General features: G+C 38.3%; 1 protein-coding gene across 6 annotated transcripts in view; it reads left to right on the top strand.

Moving 5' to 3' along the window:
- RNF111 (ring finger protein 111) overlaps positions 1-20,837 on the top strand; it is a 129,394-nt gene extending 108,557 nt beyond the window's left edge. For 3 of the 6 annotated variants that reach the window (XM_066341501.1, XM_066341500.1, XM_066341502.1), the window contains exons 8-14: positions 1,945-2,293; positions 3,929-4,081; positions 5,139-5,265; positions 10,991-11,083; positions 13,462-13,557; positions 15,171-15,298; positions 18,333-20,837. In XM_066341501.1, coding sequence (XP_066197598.1) covers positions 1,945-2,293; positions 3,929-4,081; positions 5,139-5,265; positions 10,991-11,083; positions 13,462-13,557; positions 15,171-15,298; positions 18,333-18,450 — 1,064 coding nt within the window. In that variant the 3' untranslated portion in view covers positions 18,451-20,837. The remainder of the gene's footprint in view (positions 1-1,944; positions 2,294-3,928; positions 4,082-5,138; positions 5,266-10,990; positions 11,084-13,461; positions 13,558-15,170; positions 15,299-18,332) is intronic. The other 3 variants (XM_066341503.1, XM_066341505.1, XM_066341504.1) reach the window with 3 other exon arrangements.
- Positions 20,838-22,053: the final 1,216 nt, after the last annotated feature.

Below are 22,053 nucleotides of genomic sequence, written 5' to 3'. Positions count from 1 at the left end.
TCTAGTGCCTGAGGCGGAGGCCATGGAGCCATCCTCAGTGCCCGGGCCAACCTTCCTCCAACGGAGCCTTGACTGTGGGAGGGGACGAGAGAGATAGAGAGAAGGGAGAAGGGAAAGGGTGGAGAAGCAGATGGGCACTTCTGTGTGCCCTGGCCGGGAATCGAACCTGGGACTTCCACGTACTGAGCCAACACTATACCACTAAGCCAGCCGGCTAGGGCCAGACATGACTTCTTAAATTGAAATATATGGGATATCATAAGAAATGAGAAATACACTTAGACTGTGTAACATGTATTTACTACTTTGTTAAAGTATAGTCTAATAGTCAAATGGAAACTTAATATTTTTATTTAAAAACTGAAAATTCATGCCAGGAATAAACCAGGCTTTTGTTCTGATTACATGCATGGGCTTAATTTTCAGTTATGTATCTCCTTAAATTTCTTCTTTCACTCATTTTATTTTTTAAGTCTGTATCCTATAGACATAAATAGAGTCAAACCAGAATTTGTATAGTGAAACCTGGTAATATATTATTTACCTTTATAATAATGTAACTTAAAATTTAAAGTATAGGCTGGAAAATAGGTTTGAAACAGTTTTTACAAAGCATTAACAAATGGACACATTCTGTGTGTGTACACTGGGGTAATAATATACAGGCTTAATTTGTAATACTTGTTGATATTCATCTTAAGTTGATCTTCTTTCATTAGGTGTGCAAAATGTGTGGTTTTCTGCCCCTCCCTGTTAGACAAGCTTGTTTTATCATAAAGGAAACTTGTGTAAATCCTAAGCAGGTCAGATAGCAGAATGATATAAAATGAGAAGTTAAAAGCCCTTCTGTCTACATCCCACTAATCTTAATATACCTCAGAGGTGGCACCTGTTTAGCTTATTATAAAACCTTTTAGAAATTTTATTTGTACACACACAAAACATATATTTTAAAAATGGGGTTACATTAAACATTATTTGCCTCTTGCTTTTTTATTTTTTAGGGTTTTTTTTACATTTAACAATGCATCAAAGTTTTTTCCCCTCCCATATTAGCAAAGAAATTTTTTTTTTTTTTTTTTACAGGGACAGAAAGGGAGTGAGAGAGGGATAGATAGGAACAGACAGACAGAAACGGAGAGAGATGAGAAGCATCAATTATCAGTTTTTCGTTGCGACACCTTAGTTGTTCATTGATTGCTCTCTCATATGTGCCTTGAGCACGGGCCTTCAGCAGACCGAGTAATCCCTTGCTTGAGCCAGCGACCTTGGGTCCAAGCTGGTGAGCTTTGCTCAAACCAGATGAGCCCGCGCTCAAGCTAGCAACCTCAGGGTCTTGAACCTGGGTCCTCTGCATTCCAGTCTGATGCTTTATCCACTGTGCCACCACCTGGTCAGGCTAATTTCTTTTTTAATATTAAACTTTATTTTTTAGAACTGTTTTAGATTTATAGAAAAATTGAGATGATAGGGTTCTCATATACCTCACATATAGTTTCCTCTATTAATATCTTACATTATTATAATATATTTGTTAATTAATGAATATTGATTTTTTTAATGAATATTGATATTTTTACACATTCTTTTTAGTTTTTATTCTTTTATTATTTTTAATATGTTATTATTAACTAAAATACATGGTTTACTCAGGCTTCTTTGTTTTTCCTAGCTTTTAATTTTTATCAATGGCGATTTCTTCAGTAAATGTTGGTATGTTCATATAATACAATGCTGTGAGACTGTTAATGAAGTAAAGATATGCATTTTGACATGAGAAGGTAGAAGGTTATTCAAAGACAGCAGGATGCAGAGTGAAATTGAACAGGCTTGATAGAAGTATTCATAAAAATTAAATATGTGCTAATATGTTTGTAAAATCCAGTAGGAATATGTAATAGTAATGTATGTTCAACTGCATGGGGCCTGTGTTTTTCTTTACAGATGCTTCTTTGACAAGACCACTTCATCATCAAGCCTCTGCCTGTCCCCACTCTCATGGAAACCCTCCTCCTCAGACTCAGCCTCCACCTCAAGTGGATTACGTTATTCCTCATCCTGTACATGCTTTTCATTCTCAAATGTCTTCTCATGCAACATCTCACCCGGTGGCACCCCCACCCCCAACTCATTTAGCCAGTACAGCTGCACCAATCCCTCAGCATCTTCCTCCCTCACACCAGCCAATTTCACACCATATTCCAGCTACAGCCCCTCCAGCACAGAGACTGCATCCTCATGAAGTGATGCAGAGAATGGAAGTTCAAAGGAGGAGGATGATGCAACATCCAACGTATGTTTTATGCTTTTAAAAAGATAATCACACTTTATTCCTTTTCCTTCTAGCTCCACTGGTCTTTAAAATTATAAGTCTGTAGAAGTGATGGAACTATATTAAATCCTCAGTTCACTAGGAATTTAATTTTTAGAACCAGAATCTTCCTCTTAACCTGAGTTGTGTTGACAAAACAATTTTATATAAGGTTATTTAGTGAAATCACACCATTTTCAGAATAGGATCTACAGTCATTTATTTTTGCAAACCAATCCTTTATTCCTTCAGTATTCTATAGTAAAGATAAATGTTAGAATTGCTGATCTTGGGGAATAAGATATAAAATTATTATAGATGTAATTTGATTTATTGTATGTTACCAACAAGAGGGAAATAGTGTTAGTATCATTTTCAACAACTGATGTTGAAAAAACAGTCTTCTTTAGTTTATTTATAAATTTACATATTAAAATATTGTACTTCCCAAACATTGTGAAAAGACTATAATTGAACTTTTTGTTTTCGTTTGAAAATTCAGGATCTAATTTTCTAATTTAGGGTAGCAAACACTGTTGGTCTAATTCTGCCTACCTGTTTTTGTAAATAAAGTTTTATAGGAAAACAGCTGCACTTGTTTATTTATGTATTGTCTATGACTTTTTTCACACTACAAACACCAAGTTGAGTAATTGCAACAGAGACCAAGTGACCTATAGAGGCAATAATGTATACTACTTGGCCCTTACAGATGTTTGCAAAACTCTTGATTTAATTAATGACCTAGCACTTGTGTAACTTTTTCCTTTAGTTATATACTTTAAGATCCAGAATCTCCTGCTTCATTGCCCTTCTAATATGGTAACCTTTGATACAGAAAGTTGCCAATATAACATTCATATTCTAGTATCTAGAAAATGACCTTTTCTAATCATTAAGATTACAGACGCAAAATCTCTGTGTTATAAATTAATAGAAAATGAGAATTAGACTATAAAAATTACTACCTGGAACTGTGGTTGTTTTTTTAAGTATTTAGAACTCTGACCATTTACATTTGTAAATTTGACTGATATAAGACAAGAAGGAGAAAATATAAGCTGGGATACAGAATAAGAGTGTGAATGGAACTATTAATGCTTTCTCAGATATTAACTCAGATGATGTTAACATTACTTGCATATGTTTGAAAAAATAAACAAGGTTAAATGTTTTTCTCTTTAAAGTTTTAGCCATTAAAATGGATGAATGTTATAAAAGCAAAGCAAACAAAATAGCTTCCATTTTCTTTCTCTGTATGTTTACATAAATAACTTCTTTGTACCTGCAGCATTTGCTGAGGTATTTAATTTTTAAATTTTTATTTTTATTCAATTTGTTATTGTATTTAAAATATCTACTGTAAAGAAGGTATACAAAATAATGTTAAAAATGCATTTTTCCTTGGATGATATTTGAATTGGAGGCATTGTAATAAGTGAGTAGTAAGGATTTTGTGGGTTATGGTTTTTTGATTTATTGTTAATTATTAATTTTATGTTACACTTTTATAATTTGTTGTAGAGTTAATTTTATGACTAATCTGTAGATATGTGTAATATTAATACCAGATTGTTTTCTACATTAAGGAATAACCAATTATTCGATTATTTCCAGTGGTCTTTTTGTGTTCTGTGTTTCCAGGCGGGCACATGAACGCCCCCCACCCCATCCACACAGGATGCATCCAAACTATGGTCACGGGCATCATATTCATGTGCCTCAGACTATGTCCTCCCATCCTCGACAGGCTCCAGAGAGATCTGCCTGGTCAGTATCTTGTTTATGTTCAAGTTCTGCTCAGCAGCTTGTGGTAAAACTGCTGGAAGAGAGGCTTTGTAGTGGAATGCCATACGAAAGGGTGATGTGGAGAAGCGGAAATGCATCTTAGGTTTGAGGCCCTGCCTGGGTGAGCTAAAGAGCCTGCAGATGAAAGAGGAGCAGGACCTTAAGTTCTGAGTCAGGGACTGTGTCCGACAGATGTAGAGCTTTTTTGTTGTTGTTTTTCAGGGTGTCTGCCATCAAAGTTAACTCCCTAAATGGATCCTATTTTCCACAACTTTATTAACCTTGTACTGAAATTTGCTTTACCACCCCTGCTATTGACAAGGGAAATCCAGCTTCCTAGGCTTCTGAAAAACCTAGAGAAATGGAAGCAGATTTGCATTAATTTTTTTTTCTGAATCCATTGTCTGTAGGTAGTCAGTTGAGATATTGATCCACAGTAATTTTTGAAGCAAGATATATGATGAGAATAAATCAAGATTTGGCATTTATCAATTTTACTGTTTCTAAAACTTTGTGTACCCTTGCTTTATAAGGTATAGAAGTTTTTCCTCTTCTAATTATCCTTGATGCCAACTATCCAGAGACACTATCCAACAAACAGAAGCCATGGGAGCATCTGTAACATTCATGTAAACTACAAATGTAAACTATGTTTTGTATGCTCCTCAAGTAGAATCAGACTTTTAGATTGGAAGGAACCTTAGGAGCCATTCATTATACAATTGACCATTGAACAAGACAGGTGTGGACCTGCGCAGTTCAAACCTATGTTGTTCAAGGGTCAGTTGTATTTCCTTCCTTTGTAAGATGTGAAACTATGTACAAACTGCTCACAAAATTGAAGTTTTGAATTAAAATTGAGTTTTAATTTCTGAAATGAATTTGAAATTATTAGCTAAATCTTTGGGACTAAATTATCTTTTTCTCATCTTAAGAAACTTTAGATTACTTTTAAAAATATAAACGTTCTCCCTTATTTCTGTTGATAACAGAGACACTGTAGGATGGTAAAAGTTAACCTGTTCCCTTCCTTTGTCAGGGAGCTGGGAATCGAAGCTGGAGTGACTGCGGCTACATACACACCTGGGGCACTGCATCCTCACCTGGCCCATTACCATGCACCACCTCGACTCCATCACTTACAATTAGGAGCACTTCCTTTAATGGTAAAATAGAAGACTTCCAAAATTCTGACATATTCTCCTTCTAAAAGTATTCCTTCTTTTCTAAGTTAATTATTTTATTGGAAATATTTATAATGTATTGTGATATATGTCTTAATAGAATTTGTGGATTGTTGAGGAAATTGTCCTATAAAAAGGTCCTGGATATATTAAAACTTATATTTGTATTGTAAAATTAACTCTTCGTAATGTAAAAGTGACAAATTAATTTAAAAATGACAAAGTTGTTTCTTTTTTTGAAAGAGAGAGAGAGTCAGAGAGAAGGACAGACAGGAAGGGAGAGAGATGAAAAACATCAATTCTTCGTTGCGGCTTTTTTTTTTCCCCAGAGACAGAGAGAGGGATAGGCAAGGACAGACAGACAGGAACGAAGAGATGAGAAGTATCAATCATTAGTTTTTTGTTGCCCGTTGCAACACCTTAGTTGTTCAATGATTGCTTTCTCATATGTGCCTTGACTGTGGGCCTTCAGCAGACCGAGTAACCCCTTGCTTGAGCCAGCAACCTTGGGCTCAAGCTGGTGAGCTTTTGCTCAAACCAGATGAGCCCTTGCTCAAGCTGGCGACCTTGGGGTCTCGAACCTGGGTCTTCCGCATCCCGGTCCGATGCTCTATCCAGTGTGCCACCACCTGGTCAGGCGTTGCGGCTTCTTAGTTGCTCATTGATTGCTTTCTCATATGTGCCTTAACTGGGAGGGCTACAGCAGAGCGAGTGAACCCTTGTTCAAACCAGTGACCTTGGGCTCAAGTCAGCGATGTTGGGCTTCAAGCCAGTGACTTTTGGGCTCAAGCCAGTGACCATGGGGTCATGTCTATGAGCCCACGCCTAAGCCAGCATCCCTGTGCCAAGCTGGTGGGTCTGCATTCAGTCCATTGCACCACTGTCTGGTCAGGCGAAGTTTTTTCTTTTATACCACGATGACAATCTTGAGCCACTGCCACTAAGATATGATTTATTTTCATAATGGTAATTTGTTCTGATGTGTTCATGCTTGATTCTCTGATCTGTAGAAGGACTATATTAATTCTCTATATTCGATTTGAACAGATTTGGATTTTGTTGATACCAGTTTGAATTCTAAAGAATAAGTAGAGCAAAAATTTACTGAGTTTGCTATTCATAATACATACTGCTTATAAAAGTCATGCTGAGAAGGGAGTAGTTTGGTCTTACGGGGATAGAAACACTGCAGGGAACGTTTCCAAGATGCTTATTATACATGCGACTTCTGAGCAGGCTTTCAAATTGAGAATGGTGCTCTTCCAGTGGCTACAGCATGTTAAAAGCTGTCAAATAGCCTAAGTACAGCAACTCTAAGTAAGTTGGATTTCTAGATCTTAAGGGTGAGGGTAATTTAGCAATTTGATATAACGTTGCTCTGCCAAGAAATTGGGACTCATGAACCATTGAAATGGGAATGTCTTGATCATATTTATGTTTTAGAGTGACTTAATCAGATTGTGGTTGGAAAGACCACCTCTTCAGTTGTCTGTAAAATAGATTGTAAGGTAGGAGGAAGGAACTCGTGAAGACATTATAGTAGAAGTAAAGTTGATGAATTCTTGAACAAAGGCAGTGGCATTTGGCATAAAAATGATAGATGATTTCCTGATTTTTAGCTTGGGTTATTAGGTGTATAGTGTGTCTGTTCACAAAGTTGAAGAATATTAGATGAGGGTTTAAGGACGGGGTTACTGTAAGGTATTTTTCCCCGCCGAGAAGGAAGGAAGAGGACCGGAGCCGCAAAGTGTGGAATAAGTAAACGGCTTTATTGAGTACAGAGCGCACACCCTGTCCGGCAAGGTTCCCTGGCCTCGAGGAAAGAAAGATGGGGAAAATGGAGGCTAGGGAAGTTGCAAAGATATCTCCCTCGTGGGAGATATTTAAAGGGTCCCTCTAGGGAAGTGGAGCTACTATGACGTGGTAAAGTTTCACTGACTGGCAGACGATCGCTTCTTTCCAAATGGTTCCTGAGAAGCTTCCTTTGGCGGGCTTGTTGTGGGCGGTCCTAGCCAAAGTGGGCGGGTCTGAGTTACCCACGTGACCATCCCTCTATCCACCAACCGTACAGTTAGTGAGTTAGGTTTTGGACATACTGAATCTGAGATAACTGTGTGGAATGTCCAGTAGGAAGTTAAGTTTATGATCTGGACTTCCAAACTATAAACTGATATCTTAGAGATGTGCTCTGCCAGTATGTAATATATACATGTTACATATCTGTCGTAATGTATGAATCCATGGAAGAGGATTAGATTTCCAGGAAAAATGTGTAGACCGACAAGAGATTGAACAAACCTTGGAGAGTGATAATACTGTGCTTCAAACAAAGGATTTTATGAACTGGTTAGAGAAGATGAGGAGGAACTAAGTTAGAATAATATCAAAATAATATGGTCAGTCGTGTCTCCTCCCCAAAAAGTAAAGTTTGAAAAACGTGGAATGCATTTCTGTGGCTTTGGAGTAGTTGCTGGTGACTTTTGTCAGTGATTTTAGTAATGGTGAAGGATGGGGATGTGAGGACAGTGAATATTACAGTAGGAAGGCGAAAATGTGAGGACAGTGAATATAAACTACTTGAATATAAACTAGGCTGTGAAGGGAAGGTATGAACTAGGATTGAAAATTAACTTCAGGATTAAGGAAATTATGTAGATTTAGAGAAACTTGAAGGTATTCTTAGGTTTAAGACAACAACATTAAAGGACTTGTGTAAAAATACAGAAAAGGGGTGGAATACCTGGGTTGGAGAAACAGGAGACGATGGTGCAGGTGGTAGAGGTGAACTTTGAATAAGAGGAACTCTTTGTAAAGACTAGAGAAAGGAGAATAGGGAGGGACAGGGAAGTACAGCCTTAAATAATTTGGGGGGCAGGAGTTCCTTTCTGATTTTTCCTTTTTCTTGGTGATGTAGTAGGAGGTTGGGTTACCTGCAGAGAGTTGGATGTTATTGATCTAGATTCTAAGGAAACTTAGATATATTTAATAAGCAATTTGGTTAAAATTTATTGTTTATTTTCAATTCTTTACTACTTATGAAGTGTCTTTTAAAGCTATAAAAACTGTTAGAAGTGCCTGACCAGTTGTAACACAGTGGATAGACTGTGGACCTGGGATGCTGAAGACCCAGGTTTGAAACCCTGAGGTGTAGGCTTGAGTGTGGGCTCATCCGGCTTGAGCACAGGGTCCCTAGCGTGAGCGTAGTTTCATGGTCGTTGGCTTGAGCTCAAGGTCACTTGCTAGAGCTCCCTGGTCAAGGCTCGTATGAGAAGCAATCAGTGAACAATTTAAGTGCTGCAACTAGAAATTGATGCTTCTCATCTCCCATCCTGTCTCTCTCTAAAAACAAAACAAAAACTCTTAGAAGTATGTTGTGATTCAGTGGAAGCTGATTAAAAAATAGTTTTAGTTAAAGAAAATATTATTCAAAAAATAATTTTGGAGATTTATATATAAAGGTGGAAGAATGGTGCTCTATCCCAGGATCTCCCCTTGTGAATACAGCCGACCCCTGTTATTCACAGCAGTTATGTTCTGTCAAGTTGCTGCAAATGCTGAGTGAATACTGAACCATTATTCCTGGGGTCGATGCAGGGTTAGGTTACAGCCAGCCTCTGGTTACAAAACCTATCAATATATAACCCTGTTTTCTGTATAGATCTGTTTAAAAACACCTTACTTGATATGTATTATTGATTCATTAACATTGAAATTAACAGCCAACAACACCATAACTCATGCTTGAAATAAGTTTGTCTACATTTATTTTTGCAATAAGGCATATCACAGCCTTCTTGCACTTAAGAACAAAGCCATTACTTACACATTATGCTTGAGGGCCATTTTAAACAATAAAATCACCAATAAAAAAACACAATAATGTGAAAAACAATATTAAATAGACTACAACACAACACTTGTTAATAGTGTAAGAGCTGAAACAAGAAGGTAGAGCCTTGTTCTACCTCAGCTGGGGACACATGTTGGGCATCTCACATTTTTTGTTGCTTTAGATATATCCCCAGTGATCGTCAGAGCATAGGTATTTGATTTTGGGGTGGACATATATTTTATCAAGTAGGTGAATTCACAAATAAGGATCCGAATAATGAGGACTGACTGCACCTAACAAAAAAATTAGGAAATAACTACTTTCACTAAGAGAACCAAACAGACTGCCCTGGTGGTGGCGCAGTGGATGGAGCGTCAGGCTGGGATGCTGAGGACCTAGGTTTGAGACCCCGAGGTCTCCAGCTTGAGCGCGGGCTCATCTGGTTTGAGCAAAGGCTCACCACCTTAGACCCAAGGTCGCTGGCTTGAGCAAGGGGTTACTTGGTCTGCTAAAGGCCCGCGGTCAAGGCACATATGAGAAAGTAATCAATGAACAACTAAGGTATCACAATGAAAAACTGATGATTGATGCTTCTCATCTCTCCGTTCCTGTCTGTCTGTCCCTATCTATCCCTCTCTCTGACTCTCTCTGTCTCTGTAAAAAAAGAAAAGAAAAAAAATTAAAGAGAACCAAACAAAAATAGGAATTGGGTACTTTTGGCTATTAGGAAGTTATAGGACCAGAAATAAAACTTTTATCTTGAAGTTAAGTTTTGTAGGAAAATTTTATGCATCTCTTTTTTTGTGTGTGACAATGACAGGGAAAGACAGACAGGAAGGGAGAAAGATGAGAAGCATCAATTCTTTGTTGCGGCACCTCAGTTGTTCATCGATTGCTTTCTCATGTGTGCCTTGACGGGGGTGGGGCTACAGTAGAGCGAGTGACCCCTTACTCAAGCCAGTGACCTTGGGCTTCAAGCCAGCAACCTTTGGCCTCAAGACAGTGACCTTTGGGTTCAAGATGGCAACCTTGGGATCATGCCTGTGATCTCATGCTCAAGCCAGCAACCCTGCGCTCAAGCCGGATGAACCCCTGCTTGGCGACCTTGGGGTCTCAAACCTGGGTTCTCTGCGTCCCAGTACGATGCTCTGTCTACTGTGCCACCGCCTGGTCAGGCACATCTCTGTTTCTTAATATTGCTTAATAAAGCTCTCTGGAATTGACAAGATCTTAGGAAAATTTTACTCTAGACATTTAGGCTATTACTCTTAAATTTGGATATTTTCTTCTTAGGATTCTTTGTGCAGAAGAAATCAAGTATAAAAAAACCTGTTATCTCATGAAATAGCTTTTTTTTTTTTAATTTTATTTATTTATTTTTTACAGAGACAGAAAGTGATTCAGAGAGAGGGATAGACAGGGACAGACAGGAATGGAGAGAGATGAGAAGCATCAATCATCAGTTTTTCATTGCGCGTTGTGACACCTTAGTTGTTCATTGATTGCTTTCCCATATGTGCCTTGACCGCGGGCCTTCAGTAGACCGAGTAACCCCTTGTTGGACCCAGCAACCTTGGTTTCAAGCTGGCAACCTCGGGGTCTCGAACCTGGGTCCTCTGCATCCCAATCCAGTGCTCTATCCACTGCACCACCACCTGGTCAGGCTCTTTTTTTTTATCTAATTACATTTTAATATAAAAGATGATGTTTGAAGCGGAACCTAACCCTGTTATACAGTGTTTAGTTGGAGTTGTAAAGACTTATTGAAGTTGAATTTTGTGAGTAATTGGAGATAACTGAGTGTCTGAATTATCAATGTTAACAGTGGAACTTGAGCCTGTGCTTACTTGGTTTAACTCTCTTCTGTTTAAATAGGTTCCTGACATGGCAGGCTACCCTCACATCCGTTACATTTCATCAGGATTGGACGGAACATCGTTCCGAGGTCCTTTCAGAGGCAATTTTGAGGTATGTAATAAAATTAATGACGATATTCACCACAGTATCTTTAATGCAGAGAGACATGTATGTATTATTATTATTCACAATTTATAAGATGGCTGCAGTGGCTGGGGATAAGGCAGTACAATATCTGAATTTCTGGTACTGCTTCTAGAGGCAATTACTGAAAGGTTTATAAGCAATATTAATCTTAGTGTCAAAGGTTACCCAAGGATTTAAAGAGTAAATGAAAATCTAATATAGGCCCTGGCCGGTTGGCTCAGCGCTGGAGCATTGGCCTGGCTTGTGGGGGACCCGGGTTCGATTCCCGGCCAGGGCACATAGGAGAGGCGCCCATTTGCTTCTCCACCCCCCCTTCCTCTCTGTCTCTCTCTTCCCCTCCCGCAGCCGAGGCTCCATTGGAGCAAAGATGGCCCGGGCGTTGGGGATGGCTCCTTGGCCTCTGCCCCAGGCGCTAGAGTGGCTCTGGTCGCGGCGGAGCGACGCCCCAGAGGGGCAGAGTGTCGCCCCCTGGTGGGCAGAGCATCGCCCCTGGTGGGCGTGCCGGGTGGATCCCAGTCAGGCGCATGCGGGAGTCTGTCTGACTGTCTCTCCCCGTTTCCAGCTTCAGAAAAATAAAAACAAACAAACAAACAAACAAAAAAACGAAAATCTAATATAAATAAAAGTAGAAATATATTAAGTAAACATAAATATCAGATAAAGAGCCATACTATACCCTGGCCAATTTGTTCAGTCAGTTAGAGTGTCATCCTGAAACACTACAGTTGCAGGTTCGATCCCTGGTCAGGACACACATGGGAAGCAACCAATGAGTACACAACTAAGTAGAACAACAAATCAATTCTTCTCTCTCTCTCTCCCCTCTCTCCCCCTCCCTTCCTCCTCTCTCCCCCTCCCTTCCTCTCTCTCTCTCTCTCAAATCAATGAACAAAATTTTTTAAAAATTAGAAAAAAAGAACCATACTATTAGATATGAGGGGACCCTTAATTCTTTTTTTTTAAATTGATTTTAGTGAGAGAGGTGGGAGGGGGAGAGAGAGGAACATCAGTCTTTTCCTGTAAGTGCCCTGACCGGCAACCTCTGTGATGCTCTTAACCAGCCGAGCTGTTCAGCCATGGCGAATGCTTTTGACAAAGCTTAATTTTTAGAGAAATATTGCTAGAGTAAAAGAATCCTAAGTAATTTAATGTGTAGCTAGATTTTTTTTTTAAGACTTTATTCATTTTGGGGGAGAGGGTGAGATAGAGAGAAGGAGGGAAGGACCAGGAATATCAACTCCCATATGTGCCTTGACTGGGCAAGCCCAGGGTTTCGAACTGGCGACCTCAGCATTCCAAGTCAATGCTTTATCCACTGCGCCACCACAGGTCAGGCTAGATACCTTGTTTGAATTTTCATAAGAACAAATCATTTGGCCTGACTGACGGTGACGAAGTAGAGCGTCCACCTGTTACCCTGGCTTGAGGAGGGATTGTCTACACCAGGGGTCTCAAACTCAACTCAGCATGTGGGCCGCAGAGCAAGATCACAGCCGTTCTGCGGGCCGCACTAGGTCTACAAAAGGCAACTGTTACGCAACACTTCAGTGTCACAAAACGACCAGAAACTGTAGTTCGCATCACAACTGCTGTTAACTAAGCTAATATCTAGCTAGGATGCTAGAGAAATGAAAAATACAAGTAGGCCCCTAGGCTTACTTAATTTTATCCAAAATATTTTGAACTTCATGGATTAGTCTGCGGGCCGCACAAAATTGTTCGGCGGGCCGCGAGTTTGAGACCCCTGGTCTACACAATCCCAGAGGTCACCAGCTTGAGCTCAAAGGTTGCTGGCTTGAGCAAGGAGTCACTGGCTCAGCTTGAGCCCGAGGTCTGATCCCCAGTCAAGGCACAGCTAAAGTTAAAGCAACTATAAGTTCATGCTTCTATCTCTGTCTCCCTCCTTCCTTTTCTCCCTTCCTGTCTCTCTCTCTCTCAAAAAAGAACAGATTATTAGAATGTAATTTAAAGTTTTATTTTGTTTCTTCATGTCAGTTTGTAAGTTGAAGTCAGTGGGACTTAGAACAGTAGGACTTGATTGATCAGTTTTCCTGTTTGACTACCATGATTTCATCTCCTGCATGCATACACAGTTACTGACTTACATAGCACTGAGTGGGACTGTGCTGCCCTAACCTGTAAGAATAACTTTTCCATACCACTTCTGATTGGCTGAAATAAGAATTACATGCAATCATTTGCCTTACTATCTGTGGTTTCTTAAACACTGTATTTATATTGCAGGTTTATAAATATGGACCTTTATTTCTTTTGCAATATTGACAGTGCTGTTCAAGAAATAATCATCCTGGCTTTTAATACTGCTTATTCTTCACCTTCAGGAACTGATTCATTTGGAAGAAAGATTAGGAAATGTCAATCGTGGAGCATCCCAGGGAACAATTGAAAGATGTACATATCCACATAAATACAAAAAGGTAAGAATTTATTCTGCAAAACTTTTACTTTATTATTAAAATGCATAAAATTTAATGTGGATCTTCTTTTAGTTTGTGCAATATAACAATTACATTATTATTAAAACCATATATACAAATAATTTTAAAAATTCAAAGTATAAAATTATATATTCCTAAATTTCTTACCTTGCTAACTGACCCCAGTCTTTATTCTCAGAAGAAAAATCATGGCTAAGGATGTCTTAGGTAATCTTCCAAATATTTTTGTGCATTTATAATAATGTGCATATGTGTATATTTTGTCTTCATCTTTCAAAAATAACACAGAGAGGATGATAAGCAGTTTGGCACATATTCTTTCATTCTTTATCGTTACTCACAAATCATCCATATTCTTTATTTAAATACCATACACAGAATTCCATCGTATGGTAGTACCATAATTTAGCCACTAAAATTGATTGACATTTAGTTGATTTACATTTCTTTTATTCTACCCCCAGTTCCTTATGTATAAGGTCTACCGGAAAGTTCTGTTCGTTTTTGGAATAAAACAAAATACAAATTTTTCTTACCGTCAGTAAACTTTATTAAATAATATAATTGCCATTATTATTAATGATTTCTTGCCAGCGTGAGGGCAATTTGTATATCCCATTTTTGAATGTTTTATCTTTTGATGCGAAAAATTGAACCAGTGCGTGTTTGATATCTTCTTCATTTTTGAATTTTTTGCCCTTCAAAGATTTTGTAAGGACAAAAACAAGTGATAATTGGAGGGTGCTAAGTCCGGGGAATATGGTGGTTGCGACAGACATGCTTCTGTAGCATTTCTTCCTTGTTGAAATTCGTAAAAATTACAGTGGCATAAATGAACTTTATCAGTCACCATGGGTACACTATCGCTTCACACATAAGACTAATGTGAATCAACTTTGTTTTAGTTAATTTGCTACATCAGTATGTATACATTAAGTGATAAAAATAGAGAGGCACACATGCACCAAATAAACAGGTGCTTACGTGTTGAAACTTGTTGTGATAGAAACGGACAGAACTTTCCGGTAGACCTTATATGTAGTTTATATCTAGAAATTATGGCATAGCCATGTTATATAAGTTTCTTTCAATGAACAACAATGTCCTATGCTGTATGGAAAATAACAGAATGTGAAAATTACTGTTCTTTGTATTTTTCATGTTTTCTAGGCATATTAATGATGTATTACTACTAAATAAAAGTCCTTTGTATTTTCTAAACTAAATACTGTAATTAGCATTAATTAATTTGGATGTTTTTGAACATTCATTAGTAAAATAAGGTTTATTTAGCTAAGCTCATGATAGGACAGAAGTAGAGTTTATATTGTGTATCATCCTTACTGTGGATTAAAAATAATAAGTTTGAAACTAATGAATTTCTGTTATGTTTGATTTTATTTTTGATGCTGATTATTTAAGATTCTTAAAAGAACACTTAGTTGATGAGAGTCACTTAGTTCATTCATTAAGTCATGACAGTTGTACCTGGGAAATAGGTTGTGGGTGAATGTGTGGTTTTGTTTTATTTTGTTTTTCAAATAAACACAGACTTTACTCAGTTGTTCAATAATGTCATCTCTACTAATAAGGTAACAACTGATTGGTTCTCACAGAGGAAACTGCACTGCAAACAAGATGGGGAAGAAGGGACTGAGGAAGACACAGAGGAAAAGTGTACTATTTGTTTGTCTATTTTAGAGGAAGGTGAAGATGTGAGGTAACTAGACACTAATTATCTAAAACCCGTTGTCGAAACTACAAGAGATTTTATTCAAAAGTAACCAAATAAAGATTAAAGATATGGCATACCCTGTTACCTTTCATGTAGATTATCTGACATATAGACTTGTCTTCTTATAGTGATTGAAAGAATAAAATGATTAAAGTTTCTATATTACCAACAAAAGGATGGGAAATATACTGCCTGTTTTCAGGCCACACCAGGAATTGGCCATGGAAATTTTGTGATTAAAGTTGTCTTTTACAAATCTTGCAAAAAGAGTTTGAGAGGCTTCTGAGGCCAAGGAAAATTATATTAACGTATCCTCCAGAGCTTAAAGGGTGTGTGTGGAGGGGCAAGATTAGCTCCATACAATTTGTTTTATAGCATCTTTTATAAATGAATTTTCTCCTAAATTCTTCTGAACTTGTAGGATTACTATCTTCTTGCAACTTTGTGATTTAGAAAATGTTTTTATATTAATCCAATAATAATTTTAGGCATTTTCTTATTATATTCTTAAATAATTGTTTTGTTTCTAGTCTGTTTTTTTCTAATGTAACATAATCCAATATGAAACAGGTGCTATAATATATATAATAGAACTGTGTGGTAATTTTGTTGCCCTAATTTATAAGGATAAATTTATGATATTTCTTCACTTGACTGAGAGAAAATATATATAAACAATTATCTATTATACCATATACAAGGTCTTTTGATTAATGTATTTCCAAAGAAGATTTATAAATATGGGTAATTGTTTTTACATTATTGATGATACTGTTTAAGGAGTAATTGAAATACCTCTTTTTAGCTGCTGTTTTTTTTAAATGTTAGGAAATATGATAACTCTTAACAGTGGCTAGAATTAGAAGTGAACACTTGTCAAAAATTTTTGCCCAGGCTGGATAGCTTGGTTGGTTAGAGCATTGTCCTGAAGCACAGAGGCTGCTGGTTCAATTCCTGGTCAGGGCACATGCAGGAGCAGTTCAGTGTTCCTGTCTCTCTCTCTCTCTCTCTCTCCTTCCTCTCTCACTGAAATCAATAAATAAAAATTAAAAACAAAGAAAAAGTAAATTAAAAAAAGAAAAGAAACTTTTAACTGTTACACTTAGATTTTATGTTACCCAGGATTTCCTAGACATTTTCATTTTTCAGTTTCTAATTGGTAACTTAGTGTTGAGTACTAAAATAAACATCTTTTAAACTTACTTATAAAAAAGTAGCACAGTATTAAGTAAATATAACAATCCATGAAAACAGTTATGTTGTAAGAAACATATTATTAACATTTAATCAGTCATTTACTTAAGTTTAATGTTTAAGAATCATCAAGATAGAAAATAATATTACATATGAAGACATTCCTTAATTAGGCCCTGGCCAAGTTGCTCAATGGATAAAGCACACTCCCAGTGCACTATGATCATGGGTTCTGGCCCCAGTCAGGGCACATAAGAGAAGCAATTATTGAATTCATAACTAAATGGAATAACTAAGTGAAGCACAAGTTGATGCTTCTCTCTCTCTCAAATCAATGAAAAAATAAAAGAAGACATTCCTTAATATGACATAGCTATTTATTTATAATATGAATTCTAATGTTTTTGAGAGAATTAAGTGATATTTATATTTTTTAACTTGTTGAATCTTTAAAAAAAATTAAAAAAAAATTTTTCTTGGCCCTGGCCGGTTGGCTCAGTGGTAGAGCGTCGGCCTGGTGTGCGGAGGTCCCGGGTTCGATTCCTGGCCAGGGCACACAGGAGAGGCGCCCATCTGCTTCTCCACCCCTCCCCCTCTCCTTCCTCTCTGTCTCTCTCTTCCCCTCCCGCAGCCGAGGCTCCATTGGAGCAAAAGATGGCCCGGGCACTGGGGATGGCTCCTTGGCCTCTGCCCCAGGCGCTAGAGTGGCTCTAGTCGCGACAGAGCCATGCCCCGGATGGGCAGAGCATCGCCCCCTGGTGGGCGTGCTGGGTAGATCCCGGTCGGGCGCATGCGGGAGTCTGTCTGACTGCCTCCCCGTTTCCAGCTTCAGAAAAATACCAAAAAAAAAAAAATTTCTTTTTTCTTAAGTAAGAGGCAGGGAGGCAGAGAGACAGACTCCTCCTGTATGTGCCCTGACCAGGATTTACCTGGCAAGCCCCCCGTGGGGCGATGCTCTGCCCATCTGGGGCTGTTGCTCCATTGCTCAGCAACCAAACTATTTTAGCGCCTGAGGTGAGGCCATGGAGCCAACCTCAGCGCCTGGGGCCAACTTGCTCAAACCATTTGAGCCTTGGTTACAGGAGAGGAAGACAGAGAGAGAAGGAAGAAGAGGAGGGGTGGAGAAGCATATGGTCGCATCTCCTGTGTGACCTGACTGGGAATCAAACTGGGGCATCCATACACTGAGCCAACTGGCTAGGGAAGTTGTTTTTTTTTTGTTGTTGTTTTTTTTTAAATTGAGTTTAGAGAGAGGAAGCGAGGGGGTATGGTGGGGGGAGAGAAACATCAATTTGTTACTTCATTTCTTTATGCATTCATTGGTTGATTCTTATATGTGCTCTGACTAGGAATCTAACCCACATCCTTGGTCTTTTGGGATGATGCTCTAACCATCTTAGCTACCTGGCCCAGGCAAAATGATATATTTTTAAAGCACTGCAATAATGTCATGATTTTGTAATGTAATGTAACAATTTTATAACAGGGAACATACTGCCAACTCCAGTGCATTGGCAGCTCATGTATAGAAACAAAGCTAGAATTAATTGCCAGTGTTATTGTTCTTAAAATTCTTGAGATTTTATATGATTTGGTTTTATATCTGTGGCAGTTAATTATCTTGGTCATTTATACATTGTATTGCTCAGAATGTTAATGTAGATATAACTCTTACTAGAGAGGGTTTTTTTTCTCCCCAACAGAAGAGGAAGATGTCTAATAATTTCCAGACAGTATGGTAACATGTATTATTTGTTTAAAAATAAATGCCACATGCAGTTGTCATAAAATTAATTATGCTTTTTGTTTTGTCTTTCTCTAATAGACGCCTTCCCTGTATGCACCTTTTCCACCAAGTGTGTGTTGACCAGTGGTTGATCACCAATAAGAAGTGCCCCATATGCAGAGTGGACATTGAGGCCCAGCTGCCAAGTGAAAGTTGACACCATGTTTCAGAACTCTTGCCTTCCCTCTCATTCCCATCCTCCCGGTACTGCAGTCAACCAAAGATGGCATGACTTACCTGCGCAGATTTGGAAGCCTTGAACTTAGAGTGCTGGCTCTGCTATATGGTACAACTAATGCTAGACCTACAGTTTATGTATACAGTTCAGTTTGATGTATTTATAAAAGCTTTTTTCCCTAGATTTGAAATTGTTTCCTCTATCATTTTACTGTATTTTTGCATGGTTCCTTGTATTGTATTGCATTTCTTTGCACATATTATGGGCTTGTGACCCTAAACTTGCAGGCAAGATTAGCTGCTTTAGTAAGTAGAATTTTGTGGTCTTTTTGTTTTTTACATAATACCAGGTCTTAAGAATTATGAATTTTTTTATCCATTACTAACCTTTAATTTAATCAATCATGTACTTTAGTTTGATGTATAAAGATCCTCTAGAAAATGTTAATATTGTATATTAAGACATTCCTTAATTAGGACAAAAATGGCTGCTGTATATTTACAATATGGAGTTCTGAGTTAAATACCATCCTTAATGCTGGGAACAGAATACAAACCATACTCAATCAGATGCAGGTAGTATTCACATCTCCAGTGATCAATAGAAGTTTTCTTGGTGTATCCTTTTTCTTTGAGCACAATGCAGAGAGTTGATACTGATAAACATTTAGACTGCTGTTCTGATTGTATTTATCTTTTTCCTACTTCGTTTAGAACTTTATTTCCCTGATCCAGTTTTTGCTGCTGTGAAACAGCTCTGATGAACACTAAATATTAATTTCAATTAGCTGGATTGTACATACTTGCAGATTTAACAAAATTTCGGGGAAATTGAAGAAGACATGTAGAATTTTGTTCAGTCTTCTGCTAAGCACGTAAAGATATCTGCCTGCATTGGTTTTGTAAACGCATCAGTCAGGATTTAGAATTGCAGTCACTGGCAGGTATCTGTGCATTCATACTAAAGGTCCCAGGGTTACTTTTAAGGGATTTTTATTAGTTTAAAGATAAATAAAGTTAGCTGAATCTACATGTCTCTTGTTTTATTTCTCTTTAAACTTGAAAACCGTAAATCTGCAGATACTGTGAGGCACAAATTTTACTGTCAACCTACTGTTGCTCTGGCTTTAGACTCCCACTTCATACATTACCAAGAGTCGATCACTGATTTAAAATTTTAAATTTCTATAGTTAAGATTTACTGCATAATATAGAATATAAAGTTAAGTTAACATACTAACATTTCTCCTTTGGAGAAAGTTTAATCCACTTCAGGATGCATATTATCAAGATAGTTTCATATACAGGATAGCCTAATTTTATTTGTTTAAATGTGCTTAAAATGTCCCAAATCGCAGACGCATCAGTCAGTATCATCGCTGTCTGTATATGAAAGACATGTTCCCATGGGTCATATGTGAAGATGTCAGTAAGCTTGCATTAAGCCACCTGCTTTGTAAGTGGATTGATTAATAAATAACTTATATTTCTATTGTCTTTGTGTTTCATAATTAGTTTTTGATAAAAGTTTACATTAAACATTGGAATTCAAAAATAGTATTCTCTGACATTTACATAATTTGGTGTTTGTATTCATTCAGTTATGGCCATTTGCCTCTTTGTATTTTTAAATGTTACACTGTAGTAATTGTCAATATAAATCATGTTTCAACATAATGTGTAGAGATAAAAGATGGACTGTGGTAAAGAAATTTGGATACAAAATAACATTTTTAAAAAGAATACTTGACTAAGCTGCAGGTGTAGAAGGACAGAGGGCGGGGGGTGGGGACCAGAGAGTGTGAGACAGTGACTCATGTCTGCCATCTTACTGGGGAAATGAGCAGGTAGCATGTCTTTGAGTAGCCTGTGGTGGATGTAGGTCTTTGCCACTGGAAAACCCAGGGTCTGTGCCAGGGGACTGACGAAGTGTAAGATGGGGAGAATTCTATAGAATGGAGTCTTATTGATGTTCCCCCAAACACAAAAAGTACAGATAGATTTCTCTATTTTTTAAGATTACATCAGATTTAGATGCACAACTACCTGTTGACCTGTTCAATAATTGCTACTGATTTTTTATTAAAGCCTTATTACTTTAAAATTTATTTAATGCAAATGTTTGTGGCATAAACATGAATTGTTAATGCAGGAGCTTATTAAACTACTGCAGTTAGTTACAGGATAATGTGATTAGTAATGAACCAAGGAAGGAATTTTTAAATATTTTAACTTTGTGCTTTGTTTTGGTGTTTTACATATCCTGCTGCATCTTATGTCAAAATGAAAATTTCAGTAATAGCTGTCCAAATACTTTAAAACTGAAATTTTTCTGTCAGCAAATTCTTATTTTTATTGTTGTTAATATGCAAGTGATAAACTGATATTTGAAACATTTTTCTTACTCTGGTGATTTTATTTTAGTTGCTAGCACACATCATCATTTGAATCATGACACTTTGACATGTAGAAAACTAGCTCTGTTTTAAAAGTGGTATTTGTAGGCCCTGGCCGGTTGGCTCAGTGGTAGAGCGTCGGCCTGGTGTACAGGAGTCCCAGGTTCGATTCCTGGCCAGGGCACACAGGAGAAGCGCCCATCTGCTTCTCCACCCCTCTCCCTCTCCTTCCTCTCTGTCTCTCTCTTTCCCTCCCGCAGCCAAGGCTCCACTGGAGCAAAGTTGGCCCGGGTGCTGAGGATGGCTCTGTAGCCTCTGCCTCAGGCGCTAGAATGGCTCTGATTGCGGCAGAGTGACGCCCCAAGATGGGCAGAGCATCGCCCCCTGGTGGGCATGCCGGGTGGATCCCGGTCTGACTGCCTCCCCGTTTCCAGCTTTGGAAAAATACAAAAAAAATAAAAATAAATAAAATAAAATAAAAATAAAAGTGGTATTTGTACACTGAAATTAAAATATGAATTCCGGGCCCTGGCTGGTTGGCTCAGCGGTAGAGCACTGGCCCGGTGTGTGGAAGTCCCGGGTTGAATTCCTGGCCAGGGCACACAGGAGAAGCACCCATCTGTTTCTTCACCCCTCCCCCTCTCCTTCCTCTCTCTCTCTCTCTCTTCCCCTCCTGCAGCCAAGACTCCATTGGAGCAAAGTTGGCCCGGGCCCCGAGGACGGCTCCATGGCTCCCATCGTAGCAGAGCAACACCCCAGAGGGGCCAAACATCGCCCCCTGGTGGGCATGCCAGGTGGATCCCTGCCAGGTGCATGCTGGAGCCTGTCTGCCCCCCCCCACACACACACACATCTCACTTTGGAAAAATACAAAAAAAAATGAACTCTGTGGTCATTTCATCATTAATGTTTCATAAGTGGGAATAGTTTAATGCTGTAGAAAATGCATTCTGGGTTTTAACTTTCAAAACCTCTGGAAGCAGTAAATATTCTTGTTTACTGCTTTCAGTTCGAGACTTCATTAGTCATAATATTGGATATGTCAAGGTTGAAATAACCTCTCAGTTACAGATTTCAGTTATATTCTTGAATTAAGAATTATATTCAGCCCTGGCCGGTTGGCTCAGCGGTAGAGCGTCGGCCTAGCGTGCGGAGGACCCGGGTTCGATTCCCAGCCAGGGCACACA

This window comes from Saccopteryx leptura, chromosome 6 (assembly GCF_036850995.1).
Source record: "Saccopteryx leptura isolate mSacLep1 chromosome 6, mSacLep1_pri_phased_curated, whole genome shotgun sequence".
In the NCBI taxonomy this organism is placed as follows: Eukaryota; Metazoa; Chordata; class Mammalia; order Chiroptera; family Emballonuridae; genus Saccopteryx; species Saccopteryx leptura.
This window is presented reverse-complemented; position numbering and strand designations above follow the sequence as displayed.